Source organism: Triticum aestivum, chromosome 3D, assembly GCF_018294505.1.
Source record: "Triticum aestivum cultivar Chinese Spring chromosome 3D, IWGSC CS RefSeq v2.1, whole genome shotgun sequence".
Lineage (NCBI taxonomy): Eukaryota > Viridiplantae > Streptophyta > Magnoliopsida > Poales > Poaceae > Triticum > Triticum aestivum.
Window position 1 is genome coordinate 588,727,725 of NC_057802.1, and position 15,104 is coordinate 588,742,828.

Consider the following 15,104-nt stretch of genomic DNA (forward strand, 5'->3'; position numbering starts at 1 on the left):
TGTGATATTTTTTCTCAAAAACCAAACTGAACTAAGCATACTCCCTCCGCTCCTAAATACAAGTCTTTTTTAGAGATTCCAATATGGACTACATACGGAGCAAAATATGAACTACGTATGTAGATCATATTGGAATCTCTTAAGACTTATAAGGAGTGGAGGGAGTACAAAAGGTTTGACATGGGAGCATCAATAAGCCGGCATGACTTTCATAATGGTAAGACATGCAGGCTTATTTACAAGAACAGACAATAATTTTGATGGGAGGGTTCTTTCCAAGTTCCAACAATCTTCAACAACACAACTAGGCAATATAGGTAACATAATTGTCCGTGGTACATCAGAATGACAGTGTAGATGACCTTCCAAAACATACCCTGGGGGACTGCCCATACACATGTAAATAAAACAAACCGAGAAAAACCATACACATATGGACAATCACAAAACAAGCTAGAGCATATTTAGGACCTTGCAAGCAGCACAGCACTCAGTCCATGTACAAACGAAAGAATGACCTATAAAATTCGCAAAACCAACCAACCAAAGCCACAGGTTGCCATTCGCACAAAGATGACCAGCAATGGATCATGCCAATCAATCAATCATGATGAGAGGGATAAAAACAAGCACATATGATTGACTGATCTCATTCTGCGGGAGAACTGGAAGCAGACACTTATTCAAAAGAGGTCGGCTTTCCGCTTCTGCAGCTCTTGCTTCCACCCTGGCTGCTGGTAGAACGCGTCCTTGGTGATGCCGAAGACGGTCTGGAACTCGCTCTCTGATAAGTACGCCTAGAGAAGCAACAGCCAAAGACATCAGCAATTCAGCTGCAACCTAAACAAGCTTAACCCTAGTCTAAGAAACAACGCTAAACCAGGAAACATAAAAAGTGCTTCGGAAGAATAACCTAGTAGTACATGTGGACTCTCGATATTAAGTGTTCTCGAAAACAAACCTCTCTGCGTTTGTAGTCTATCCCACGGATAGGATCAGTAGATTTAGATATCAAGCGGTCATAGCTAAATGTTGCTTCACCAACATGCTCAGTTTCTTGTTCCTCTGGCACCTCCAGCGCCTCAGGCTCTGCTACATCTACCTCGGATGGCACCTCATCCACTGCAACATCTTTCTCTGACTGAAATTCAGAGGATTCCCCAGCTTCAGAGCGAGGAGATGCCTCCGATGGAGATATTACGACGACCTCCGCTTCTGCAATGATTAAAGGTATCAAGCTTTGAAAAACACAAATACCAGCAAGTCCATAAGGGCTCACTTCATCTATGGATCTCCCCACTAGTCTGGTGAACATCACTCAGATACTCCAGTATACCAGCAAATTAAATATACAGCACAGTAGACATGCATTCACTATTCCAAAGTTATTTGCAGAGAGATGAGCACAATTGTTTTGAAGTCTTGGTGGAACAATTTTACAGAAAAACACAAATCGGACAACCCACAAGTCATTATTGTTCTGTAAGAAGATGAAATTTAAAAGGGGGGTATGGCTGTACCAGTCTTTTCTGATGTTGTGCTCGTCTTGCTAGCTCTGAGATTGTCAGATGATCCAGACTGCTCAGCAGTCAGCACAGAGGATAGCGCAGCAACTGCAGCTGCTCTTTGTGACCCTTGACCTGAACGTGACGGAGGTGGAGTTTTTGGTTTTGAGGATGGATTAAACGCATTGGACAAGGCAGCCAGTGCAGAGGCACGTTGAGTGGGTCCATCACCCGAGCTTGGAGGCCTGCTATCAGTAGCCTGAAAGGGATTGCCTAGTTAGTTAATCACTAATGATATTTTGGTAGATAAAATATTGAGCATTTACCTGCTTCTGCTGCGGAGTTGGATTGAATGCAGATGAGGACAAGGCAGCCAGTGCAGAGGCACGTTGAGTGGGTCCATCACCCGAACTGCTTGGAGGCCTACTATCGTTAGCCTGAAAAGGGATTGCCTAGTTAGTTAATCACTCATAATATTTTGGTAGTGAAAATACTGAGCATTTACCTGCTTAGGCTGCGAAGATGGATTGAATGCAGATGATAGAGCTGCTAATGCAGATGCCCTTTGAGTGGGTCCACCATTACCAGAGCTCCTAGATGCACCCTGTAAAGCAATTATGGCATCAATATCATGCTACTGTTATATTCTCTCTATTTTGCATCTCCAATCAATTCATGAAATTTGTATCATGTACTACAGCATGATCAAAGTCTAAACATTGGCTTTATGAAGTTCATTCTGTAAAAGTAATTCAGCTATACATCCGTGCAGTGCTGCAAGTTTTACCCAAATTACCTCTGAGCGTAATCCAAAAAGAAGTGAAAGTTTCTTTTGGAACGAATTCCCATGAATCTGCACAAAACAAGAAACCCGTTAATAGCCCATAACAAGCACTAAAGAACTATAACTAAGACTGCCTTCAGCAGTAAATGAAACCACAACTGTTCAGTAGGTTTTCACTTTAATTAACTTAAGAAGATCATACCATCACTATAATAAGTTAATAATAGACAACAGCACACAAAGATATAGCAGTATAAGATATCCGACAGCATACCACAGATTTTGTGTTATCCCAAGAGAAGTATGTCTTGAAGAAGCATGGTTCATTCCCTTCAGAGACTTTGTAAAGTGGTACATAAGGGGAAAGATCTTCAATCGACATCGCATGCTCTATGTATTTCTGTGGTAAAGAGGTATAAGAAGCATCAAGTGTTGCATAACTGTAAAACAACAGCAAACTATAATAACAAGGTCAAAGCTTCAGGTCACCTGGCCAATTTCGAACGCCTTTTGTTTCTCTTTTGGTTCCACACACTGACCAATCCAAATAAAGACCTCTCCGTGTGTGTCAAGAATCATCAAGTCTTCAGTCAACATATCATCTTGGCAAAAATTGAAGATCTCGGTAACCTGCCGAAGCTCATTGATATCACATAACCTGAATTTCTATAACCAAGTCTAACTTAAAAGAATCAAGGGCAAGAGGAATACCTCCAGTCTCCCTGATCAATGGTAAATTGATGATCATGTTACCATGAATGAAACCAAGCAACAAAAGATAATTAGGACAAGTACATGTACCATATAGATATTGACATAATGAGAGCAAAGAAGTCAAAGTAAGAAATCTACAATGACTAACCTTTCCTAATTGAGAAGGCATACAAATGAGGATCTCTGACAATAGTATCCTGCATGATGGGTTTGCTTGTATAGCTCTGTTTTCCATCAAGAGCAAACCAGAAAGCAGAACTCTCTGTTCCCTCCTTGCAATGTTTCACTGTCGCACCAGGCTGCAATATTGGATACAGATATCTTAGCAAGGGATAGTTGGGAATGGAAGTGATTCATGAAGTTTCGGAACCAATGCTTCATAAAAAAAATAGTTATGGAACAACTTTGCAGCAATCCATAACCATGTTCATGTAATTCGATGTGATATTTTTAAAACTATGCTGTATCACAATTACTAAAACAGAAGAACTCTTTAGGTAACCGTGACACTGACCATCCATCAAGCTACAGTTAATAGACATTTCTACTGAAATGTCTTCCACAAATAAACAGGGGCATGTAACAGAAAAGGTTGTGCCGACCAGTAAAGAGTCGAATAAAAAAATAGATACATGCTGCTGCAGATTGGCTGTATTTGAGATGTGCCATTGAAAAGCTCCTTCGTGATGTGTCATTAAGTGGCTGATTTCAGATATATATGCCATTATGAACAGGACGCCAGAGCTTGGAGATGGGCTGTGTTTAGGAAACACGTGGAAAGAGCATGGCTGTATTTTTATGTACAAGAACGTTGGGGTGGGACGCTAATACTAAAACTAGGGTACAGTGAAGTCTGCAACAGCTCTACACAGGTCGGTACAGTGAAGCCTGCAACGGTTCTACACAGGTCGGTGCAAGGATGGCTCAGATGGCACAAAAAAAAGGAGAAACGAGAACTCGATAATATTGGCGCAAGGATATGTGGTGGAAGCAGCCCAGTTACGACAATGGTGTGACTGGAGTTTACCCAGCTGTTTCAAGTGGTGGCATCAACAGAGTGATGGGACACAATGATTGAAGACTGTATCCAAAGTTCCAGAAGCAACCTTACTGCAAATTCCATGGCTCAAGGTTGCAACAGCGGCATCCTCAATGATGCAACGCGATGAGATTGTACAGCTTGAGATTGCCTCAAATAGCCTGGCAAGCAACTGAGTCTGTCCATGGAGAACGCTATGGAATGGCGTGGAAGAAGTCAGGACTGGTGTGAGGTTGACAAAGGAAACAGGGGTAGTTCCATCCATACTGACGTATTTTTAAAATCAGGCAATTTGAGATTCAAAAGGTAAAACAGACAATCTGCAATGGCATATCTCGAAGAGGGGTCCTTTTAGTAGCACATCTCTAATATGAACACACGGTGGCATGTATCTAAATTTTCCATCCAAAGAGATCAGATTGAACTTTTACCTGGTAAATTTTGGCAAAAGCCAGCAATCAGTACAAGTACTGAACTGCAATCAGTAGTAGTGCTGAAATGCGTCGGTACACAGAGAAATTATATTATATACCTAACTGGACCGGCACTTTTTGCTAATTGTGCAATAGCTTTATTTCAGTTGACACTGACATTGTGATACATGTTACCACAAGCCACCAGAATGGTGAGCTTCAATCTTCATATGTCACCTTTATAAGGTTCTCATTTCCATTCAAAATCAGCGTATAAGCTTGAATTTTTCACGAGTTAAACTATTAGTGTCACTATTAACATCTTATATGTATGTGGTAATAACTTGTATCTGTAAGATGGACGAGTCATGGGTGAATCTGTCATTCAACAAACTCAATAACAAATCACGTTATAAAGACTTCTGCAAAAGGTGCATAGAAATTTGAAATGATCCCTGTTTAAAGATGGTCATGTACCTTCAAGAATTCAGCAACTTTCGCTGCCCACTGCTGTTGCTCGTAAGTGCTAGAATTGCCATGCCATGTAAACATAGCACTTCCAGTTTGCAATACAAAACAGTCTGTGGAACTTAAAGATGTAGCTAGCTGTAAAATAATAACCGATTAGCTCAAGGGAAAAATGACAGAATTTATGTACAGTTGTAGATTTTGCGAATATTCTCTGTGCATCAGAGGTATAATTTTTCTTAGAAATTGGCACAAAGGTAGACTTTTGAAAGACTAATCTCGGTACCTTGAAGCCCAATAATATCACTTGCACAGCTTTTGTTGTACTATAAATCAGTGACAATTAATATGGATCCGAGGGAGTATGTGTCTTTCTAGATATCAACAAAAATAACAGGGAGGCAGGTTATACCGCGTCAACGTGAAGCGTTTTATTGTTATGGATAGCTGTTCCAGACACCCGAAACAGAGCTATGCCATCGGGAGAGTAAGATCCACTGGCCGCACCCTTTTCTTCTGTAATCTTCTTGTATCCAGAACTGATACCACCCTACATGATTAGTAAAAGAAAAATACTTAACATATATCATTTAGACTCAGAGACTGGAATGTACCCAGCGATTTTGGCTCTGGATAGAACTGCATGGAAATAATCCATGTACCAGAACTTTAATTTACTTTCCTTCACTGTGTTTACTTGTACTTGATCACTTCATTTATGGGTTCTCATAGGTTTCTGTTGGGTTTCATCTCTAGCCTATACCAACTTGCTTGGGACAAAAGGCTTCGTTGTTGTTGTACATTATTTTAGACTAAGAATTGAACTATGCAGTCCTTTTAGCATAACAGCATCAAAGGGAAGCCACCACTCAGGTGGTGAGTGATTGTCAAAAAAAGAAGATAAATTCAGAAACAGTGATACCTTCAAGATAACCATGGGCTGGAAAAGAGCAACAAATTGCGGTGGTTCCTTCCCTTGATAAATACGACCCTACAGTACAACTACAAATAAATTAAACTCTTCTCTTGGGAATAAATATTATATACACTTGTTTAAATGTGAAATAAAATGCAGCACCAGAACAGGCCTTCCTTTCAGTGAATTCCACATTGTATTGGCTAGTTCAGCTCCCATCACTTGATCATCCTGCACAGAGTACACCAAAAAGGTAAACATAAACACCAGCTCACTTTTAAAAGCACATGAGTCATGTTGATGTAAAAATGTGATAAACAGAGATCAGTTAACTCCTTTAATAGCAATAACATGAGCTTGTCCTTGGAAATCTATTCTAACATAGAACGGACACACTTAAATTTAAGCTATGTATGGAAAGATTTTCGCAGGCAGATCTGGAGCATCCTAGCAACATCTGCAATTTAAAGATGAACCCTTCCAGCAAAAACATTCTGAGACTAGTTGCTGCAACACCTGTTTTATGCATGCATCCTGATTTATCTATTTATAACCTTTCTAATCTGATCAGGCAATGTGGCTTCGACATGTGCATTGACAGTGAATATAAATAATTCTACAGAAAGGCTTAAGCATACGTTTTATCTAAAGTACACCATCATGTAAGTAAATGCACAATATATAAAACAGTAAACGCCAAATCAACAAGACAATCACTAATTCATTATCACGCTAAGAAATTATTATTTGAAAAGAGCATCAACAATTGCGATCAAGCGAAAAGAAAAAGTTAGTCATTAGCTAAGTGGGGCAGCATGCAACGTATTATTACCGCTGTGCTTTCCTTCCCGATCCAGTAATTGAGATAATATTCTTCTTTCTTGTCACCCGAATGATATGTATAAAGAACAATATAACAGTCTCCACTGTAAAATTTTCCATTGTCCTCTTTTGGAAGTGGACTCCTAGTATTTCCATCGATGCACCACACCTGAAATAGAAACAATTTATTTGTAAGGTCATTTTCATTAATGCATTTTGGGAATAAATATTTTAAAGAATACGACTCATAAAGTAGGACATAGGATCAGCCAAACCTCGAGTCTTCCACCACCTTCAAGCAAAGGAGGAACTTCCTCGTTTACTGGAGTGCTGCTTTTTGGAGCTCCCTTTACATCAACGCCTTGTTGCTTCAATAAAGCTAGAAGAAACACCAAAGATCATCAGCAATAATCAAAATAGAATTTTTGTTATCCTGTTAGTTGTAACTGAATAAACTACCTGCAACTTTTCCCCGCCCATCCTCTGCACCTGAGTTCCCTGTTGCAGTACCCGCCGGCCATGATTCAAATTTTGACTTGAATGCATGGCTTTCATAACCCTGAATCACTTGTGTCACTCTTGTTGTCTTTGGCCTTTTCTGATTAATGATGAATTCCTACAAGAGGAAAAACCATAACAGTGTTACAAATCTGAAATGACAATCAAAAACATAAAAAGAGAAGGAGAGACTTTCTGTAAGCTCACCTCAACTGCTTTAGTGGCAGCTTTTCTGTCCTCGAGTTGTGTTACCCGACCAACCCATACAAACATTTCAGCCCCGCAGTCAAGTAAGAAACATCTTGTGTTCTCAAGGACTGCTTTTGTAAGAGGTATATCTTCAAACTTTAATTCACCGTCATTGATACTGCAAGGAGAACAATGGACAGGGCAAACAGTAAAATATCAATAGAGCCATGTCTTCCAACATCAAGTGATCTTTACAGATACTGCAACTATAAACATTTGACAAGTAACTGCTTCTAGGCAAACCTCCTGGCTACCTTTGCAACCCCACCTCCTAGTGGTCTTTTAAAGGCCTTTAGCTAGTGGTCCGGGCTATTTCCAGAAGGAATGTGGGATACACAGATTAGGGACACAAGAACTTGAGGCAAGCTATGACAGTCTGTGGGTCGCTGTATTGTATTTGTGTTGTGTTGTGGACTATTTGCTGTTACAATCATCTTTACTGATGCTAATAAAATCTTATTAATGTGTTGCTGCTCCCGAAAGGATACTTCTGTTTAGTTAATATCTTATAGAGTAGAAAGCAAAATTTATGGGTGTAAAAGACTAGCCTATGATGTAAAAAGGTATGTAGCCAAGGACTGGCTAGAAGCCTTTTTAAGTGTAGGAGGCACAACTGAATCAAATAACAAGCTATAAGTAAACATTCATCTGTATCGTCTAGAGATGAATAGAGATTTCAATTTATTTATTTTAAATGCCAACCATACGCTCATTTTTTAAATAATTATTAATTGGTATGTGCTTATCTTACAAATGTGAGAACATAAACAACAATAATGCCATGCACATGGCCCCAGCAAGTAGCAACAGTAGCTATATAATTTTGAATCATGATGATTAGTTTCCTTTAATTATCTTATTTCCTTTGGATTGGTTGCTACCATTAAGTATCAACAAAAGTCACTTCTATTAAGAAATACCTGTAGAGCTTGGGTGCTGTAGTTTCCAGTACAACATCGTCATCACTAACAGTTTTTTTCCCAATAGGTGCAAAACCTCCAAAAAGGACCCAGAATTCACCAGAGTCTGATTCCGCTTGTAGTTTTCCATCATCTGGCATTAGTAGAGTTAAACCACGTGAGTAGAGAAAAAGGCGCATCAGTTAACAAAGATACCGATGCCAGGTTAAATATCCCCTTACCAACGATTGCAACATCACACACACCCCCATGGTACTTCTCCTTTAAATGTTGGATCACTTCCAGTGATTTAGCCCTTTCTTGGATATTGGAGTTTGCACCATTGAATTGATAAATTTTATTTTCAGTATCTAAGATAAACACATCATCATGGTTTAATGATGACCGTGCAAAGGGAACCTGAACAATGTAGGCACCATATTAATGTAGCATACAGAATTGATAAGGTAAAATTTGAAAAGAATATGCAGGAAGAGGGTAAAATATCCCCTACCTGCTTAATTCTAATAGCTCTCTTTCCTTTGCAAATATATAACCGTGTTTCAAACGTCTCCTCTTCTGGCGTTTTGAACCCAGAGGCGAAACCACCCTCCATGGGTATAATGCAAGGTTTGAAGTATGACAGGAACTTGTCAGATTCATAACCTTGGAGTTCCCTATACTGGACTGCACGACCCCCAAGTACAGAATCGAGTTCGACCGTCTTGATTGCTGCAGTGCCAGCTTCATCCTGCACAACGACAAGTCATCAGTTGGTTGAAAATGTATTTCTGAGTGTCACAGAAATTGAATTTTACACAGTGTGTACTTGGCTTGAGTCTTTCCCAATCCAGAAGTGGACGTCGTACAGATATGCACCACCCTTAGGAGAAGTTGTCTAGAAAAATACAAAGAAATAGCTTAGTAACTTTTGTATGATAGAAAGATCAATGATGCATCAGAGAATGCAAGAGTCAAAGCAATCACCTGCAAAACTATATATGAATCTCCAGAATAGAATTTACCATAATCAGATTTTGGCAATGCAACTGGCTTAAAATCTTCAATCCGCCATATTTCTATCCCACTAAGTGACGTCAAGGGGCACGCATACATAAATAAAGAAGTACAGCCCAATTTTGTGAGCTTAACGAACAAAATCAATTCAATCAAAGATAACCGACTGACAGTCGTGCGGAAGGATACACTTTTTGGCCAGCCCCTTGGAAAGCAGGATCCACCACTTTCGCGGTCGACATTTGGACGCAACTTTACCAGGGCTCACTCTGAATGTGATGAAATAGCAGCAATGGCTCCACTATACAGCAAGGGCCCTGAAATTTGAGAGTAGGTCATAAGCTGAAAAGGGAACACGCTAAACCAAATCAAACAACGATTGTAATATGAAAACGCATTTAGTTACTCCAACAAGGAAATAGAAGAAGAAAAAACTCCAATCAAGTGCAGATAAGATAACTAATGAAGTCGTGTGCGAGATGCTGAGAGTAGAATGCATCAAGCCATGGACAATGCTCATGAATCAGAGCTGGGCATCTGTCTAGATAAAGGTCTAAAATAATCAGCATTGATGTGCTCTGTCTTTGAAAACAGATATCCGTCAATGGATAATTTATATTAAAAAAAGCTTATGCTGTAAAACTAGCTGTGTTCAGATTTATGTCGGCGTCAACATTTTTTCCAGAAGCCTCACTCTCTCCAAACCCCATGACACGGAAACCTGCTCTTTCCACCCTGCTCCAAAGTCAGCAGAGAAGAGCACAGCTTCCCCTGCGCGCATAGGAGTCTGCCATGGTCACACAAGCAGCACATGGCCAATGTATGTTTTGTTACTGCAAGGACTTGATGCATTTGAATGGATTTTTTATCTCGTCAAAAATGAGTCCCAATTGCACGCGTCTGGGAGAAGATTACCATCCCTGGGATGATAACCTGTGTCATACTACTAGTTTCAACTGTTTACCCCTGAGGATCAGCGGCGGCCGAGGTGCATGCACACTTGTAGCTGGTCCAGGTAAATCAATTTCAGGAAACATGTGGCCCTCCCTCCAGGTGATGCTAGTCCTCATCCGAGCTGTGAATTCCACTTGACATAGGCAATGTAACTTGCATATAATGAGAAAAAAATTCTGAGTGTGCGGAGGGAGAGTGACAGTCTGAAATTCAGCAAGCTGTCCAACGCACGGCAGAATAATGAATGAGCATTCAAATCCGGACAGGTGCATATGTAACGCGTGGATCACGGAATAATGGCCCGGATCTCACGATCTAGCGCGGCGGCCATTGCCGGGGCGGATCCGAGCGCGTGATCCCCGATCCTGCCGACGATCCCGGCCGGCGCGGGGCCCAGCCGCGGGCTCTCGGCGCCTGGCGCCGTAATCCGGCGGCGAGGGGGCGCGAGGAAGGGAGGAGAAGCGGAGGATCTATGGAGCGAGGCGAGGGCACGGGAATCGGCTTACCCAGGCTGCGGAGGGGAGACCGGTGGGGCCCGCCGACGAATAGGGAGCGTCCCCGCGCGGAGCGGCGCCGCGCCGCCCGCGTAGATCCGCCGACGCGGGAGCGCTGATCCGGCGGTGGGAGGAAGCCGGCGACAGGTAACCGGAGCGGGAGGGGCTCGTCCGACGCCGGTGGGGAGGGAGGGAGGGAGGGATGGCGAGGCGAGAGTGAGGAGGGAAAGGGGGCGTCCGACCGCGTGTGTGGGAAGGAAGGGAAGGGAAGGGAAGGAAAGGCAAGGAGGGAGGGACGGGTTGGCTGGGCTGAGCTGGGCGGGGCGGTGGTGCATAGGAGGGGGGCTCGTGCCACCGCACCGGGGGTAATAATGGTCGCGCTCGTGGATGCAGATGCTGCTGCGTGAGCATGGCACGCCCATGCCCATGGATCCAGCCAGCCAGCCAGCCGAGCCAAGCCCGCCCCGGTCGGTCGGTCGGTCGGACCCACGCCCGCCCGCCCGCCCAGTGGCGGCCATCATCACCCATCGCCCCCCGACCTGGCCTGGTACAAGTGTACCACACCGCATACAATAAGTGCCACATGGCGCGCGCAGCAGAGCCAGAGCAGTACGTACACATACATACACACTGGCAGTGGCCGGTGACGAATAGTATATTCGGCTGCCTTGTCCGGCAGGAGAAGAATATGTCTTGTTTTTTTCTCCTTCGAGAGAGAGAAGGGAGGAGGATATATCTGTGCTGCTGTGGCATACGTTTTCTTCCTCTTCTTCTAACCGGCCGGTTGACGATTCCTTGCACGTTCCGTGTTTTTTCTGCCTTTGATTGATTTGACGGCGACAAGTTTGTGTTTGTTTTCTTGCGTTTGAAATGGCACAGAGAAGTGTATTGTGTATATGGGTCTGTCTAGAACACACTCTATTTGTGGTTGTCCTAGTATTTTTTATTTCTTGTTGCTGCATTATATATTTGTGGGAGATTAGATGTGACATCTTTAAAAAACATTTAGATGTGAATTACACAAACCGTATGTATATATATATGGCCACGAATGTGTCGTGCGGTTTGGCCGGCCGGACCGCGGGAGGATTTGTTTGTTTTAACCCGGTCCTGTCGGTGTCCACACTTGATAATATAAGGAATGTTTTTTTCTTTTTAACGGCAACAAAAACTATAACATTAAGGTTGGTAGTATAGTATATTTATCTTTCTTTTTCTGCGGGAAAGTAGTATAATCTGTAGCATGCATGGCCATTGCAAGCTGCATAAGGCCAACTCCACCGCGCGACCCCAAACGGATGTCCGGTTGGCCGGATTTTGTCCCTTTGGGGCGGCAATGGGTTCGCCCATGTCCGCGTTTGTTCGATGGGTCGTGGGTGCGCCCAACGCGCGGCCGCATCCCAAAACATGTCCGGGATGGACGTGAATAAAAAAATATAAAAACTAGAATGAAATGGCTAAAAAAGTAAATAAACGCATTTAAAAAAACATAAAACATATATAGGGGTCACGGCCACAAAAAGGCCCAGTTTCTCAGTCCACTTAAACGGCCCAATTTCATAATTAACATAAAAACAAAATAAAAAAAGCCTCCCGCGCGCTCCTGCCGCGACGGTCGATGCCGTGGCCGTCGTCGTCTTCACTGGCCGCCGGTGTCGCCGTCTTCACTGACCGTTGGTGTCGTCGTCGTCGCTGACGAGGTCGACGTAGGTCGGCGGCGTCCAGAGGTGGGCCGGCGGTGCGTGGTAGATGGGGGCGGGCTGGACGGCAAGAGGTGCCTGCACCACCTCCTCCCGTGGCGACGCCTCCCGCTCCGGTGACCGCGGCGGCGTGGGGCATCAGTTCACGCCCACGGCGTCGGCCATTTCCGGGGCCGTGCACGACCAGCCCCACCCCTGGCCCACCAGGGCCGGGTGGAACGCGGCCACCGGCGACTCCTCCATCACCTCCTCCTTCGCCACCATCTCCAGCTCGGGGATGGCGACCTCGCCGGCGGCTGAGCGGGCCAGCATCTCCTCGAGAGCCCTCCCACTGGCGCTCATCGTGCGTGCGCATGGAGTCCTCCATGACGCGCGCAACGAGACGGGCCTCCTCCTCCTCCGTCATGCGAGGAGGTGGTGGTGGCGATGGAGATGGCGAAGGCGACGGCGTGGGCGTGACGCCGCACACCCGCCTACGCCCGCGCTCCTGGGGAGCAGGCGCTGCACGCTCCCGACGTGGCCGCCGCGGCCCCGTCGACGTGACGGCGAAGAACGACGCGCGCCTGGTGTTGTGCTCGTCACGAAACCAGGTGTCCCAGAGCCCGGAGTCGGGGGCGTACCTGGCGTCGTAGAAGAGGTCGTCGGGGAGGAGGCGGCGGCGGCGCTCGATCTCCTCGTCGCGCGCACGGCCGCTCGTCGGGACCGGCTGGATCGGGACCCGGTCGGCGGAGAGATGCCAGTTATTGGGGAGGTGGACGTCGCTCCAGGGGAGCAGCGTCCTCGTCTCCCAATAACGGCGGCACACCGACGCGCGGATGTAATGCCGGTCGCGCTCGCCGGCGGACATGGGCGCGATGGAGAACGCGGGCGGCGCGGGGGGCCGGCGTGGTGGCGATGGCGACGCGGGCTCCTCCTTCTTCACCGAGCTGCGGCGGCGTCCCGACGAGGAGCCAACCTCGCGGTTGTGGTTGCCTTTGCGACCGTAGTTCCATAGCCCCATGGTTGCGGGCGGCTGGCCGGCGAGTTCTTGGCTAGGGTTTGGGACTGGGGCTGTCGGGTTTCGAGGAGGCCGCGGGGTGGCGTGGGGTAGTGTGGACGACGACCGGTCCACGGTTCCCACTTAAAGAAGGACGGCGACCTTTCGATGTGCGGATGACAGGTGGGGCCGCCAGCTCGTGCGCATTGATGTGGGCGGGTGGGAGGTAGGTGGCCGCCTGCCACGCGGCCCCGACGCGGACGAGGCGCGCGTCCGTTTGGTGTCCGCCGCGACCCAAACCCGGCGCAAGTTTGCGCTCAAAATGGGTCGGCCCGGACACAAAACGGACAAGATGGGTCCGGGCCATCGCGCGCTGGGCCGCCTCGTTTGTCCCTTTTACCCAAAACGGACGGGGCCGGACAGAATGGGGTCGCGCGGTGGAGTTGGCCTAAGGGCATGGCCAATGGGTAGCTTCAAACTGATGCCCCGCAGGTCCACCTAGGTTCGGAGCTAGCTTCAGATAAAACGGTATAGCCTCGCAGGTGGAGGTGTAGCCTACAGAAGAGCCGGACTCTTCGGTTGTGAGAGCGAAGCAAAAGAAGAAAAGTAGCAGCAACCATCATGCGAGGAGAGAGATAGGGAGAGGGAAAGAAAAATGGCATACATGTGAAAGGAGAGATGTTGCAAGATGGGGTCTGTTAGAAGGGAGAGAGGGATTTGGTGGAATTGTTGTTTTGTTGATGTATTGCTTGAGCCTCATGGGCATATATATAGGAGTACATGATCATCTTGGAGTACAAGGCAAGGTAGAATAATATCCTACGCTATCCTAGCTTTCCTAATAATCACGATACTCAACATCCCCCCGCAGTCACAATGGTAGCGATGCAGACGGTGAGACTGGAGAATAATCCAAAGGTAAGCCAACGGACACCCCCCCCCCACAGTCGTAACGGTCGATGCATCGTGGAGTCGTGGCTGGAGTGAAAACCGACGAGGTTGCTCAAGCAAAGCGGTAGCCCTTTGTGCCGTTTGTCGATGTAGCCGAGAGCGTAGGTGGTGTAGCCGTAGTTGAGGTAGTCGTGCGAAGAACGCCGTGGTCGGTGTCGAGTCGGGGTTCGCCGGTGTCGAGGTAGTCTCCATGGAGCCGCGGAAGAAGAGCAGTGGCGGCCTAAGGAGGCGGCGGCGGCTAGAGAAGGAGCGCGGCGGCGGTGCTCGAAGTAGGCGATAATGAACCCGACAGCGTGACAAAGACAGGCGCGGACGGTGACGTTCCCGCACCAAGGGAGGCGGCGCGGCGCGGCGCATATCACGTGGAAGTCAACGCGCGTGGACGGCGTTGGACCGCGGGCCGCAGCGTTACGGGCCGAAGGGGCGACGCAACGGCGGCGGGCAGGTCGGTTCGACGGCAGGGAAGACCTCAGGGCGGTTGCAGGGATCGCGTGCCACGCTCGCTACGGCCCGACGGGGCGACGCAGCGGCAGCGCGAGGGTCGATGCAGCCTCGGGGACGGCCTGGAGCGGACGGCCTCGGTGCGGCGGTTGACCGCGGGCCGCGACACTACGGCCCGAAGGGGCGACGCAGCGGCAGTGCGCGAGGTGGTGCAACCACGGGAACGGCCTCAGGGCGGCGGCGGGCCGAGATCACGTGCCGCGG

The 15,104-nt window shown here is 46.6% G+C and overlaps 1 protein-coding gene across 1 annotated transcript; it reads right to left on the reverse strand.

Moving 5' to 3' along the window:
• Positions 1-255: 255 nt before the first annotated feature.
• Positions 256-9,641, reverse strand: LOC123080735 (villin-2). Its single transcript, XM_044503670.1, has 24 exons — positions 9,514-9,641; positions 9,295-9,394; positions 9,137-9,205; positions 8,822-9,058; positions 8,550-8,727; positions 8,329-8,461; positions 7,367-7,526; positions 7,121-7,277; positions 6,937-7,040; positions 6,672-6,830; positions 6,002-6,070; positions 5,846-5,914; positions 5,336-5,473; positions 4,933-5,061; positions 3,152-3,302; positions 3,001-3,011; positions 2,779-2,919; positions 2,564-2,689; positions 2,302-2,358; positions 2,011-2,109; positions 1,832-1,942; positions 1,521-1,764; positions 962-1,215; positions 256-797 (listed from the first exon to the last, which is right to left on the reverse strand). The coding sequence occupies exons 1-24, from the start codon at positions 9,564-9,566 to the stop codon at positions 684-686; spliced, it is 3,063 nt and encodes a 1,020-aa protein (XP_044359605.1). The 5' UTR covers positions 9,567-9,641; the 3' UTR covers positions 256-683.
• Positions 9,642-15,104: the final 5,463 nt, after the last annotated feature.

What these genes read in the sequence shown, in the direction of transcription:
- LOC123080735 (XM_044503670.1), bottom strand. Translation starts at nt 9,566, where the DNA reads ATGTCGACCGCGAAAGTGGTGGATCCTGCTTTCCAAGGGGCTGGCCAA. An exon ending in AAGGTGGTGGAAGACTCGAG is followed by an intron (nt 6,831 to 6,936) that starts GTTTGGCTGATC and finishes TTTCTATTTCAG; the next exon opens with GTGTGGTGCATCGATGGAAA. An exon ending in TCGGGAAGGAAAGCACAGCG is followed by an intron (nt 6,071 to 6,671) that starts GTAATAATACGT and finishes TACTCTGTGCAG; the next exon opens with GATGATCAAGTGATGGGAGC.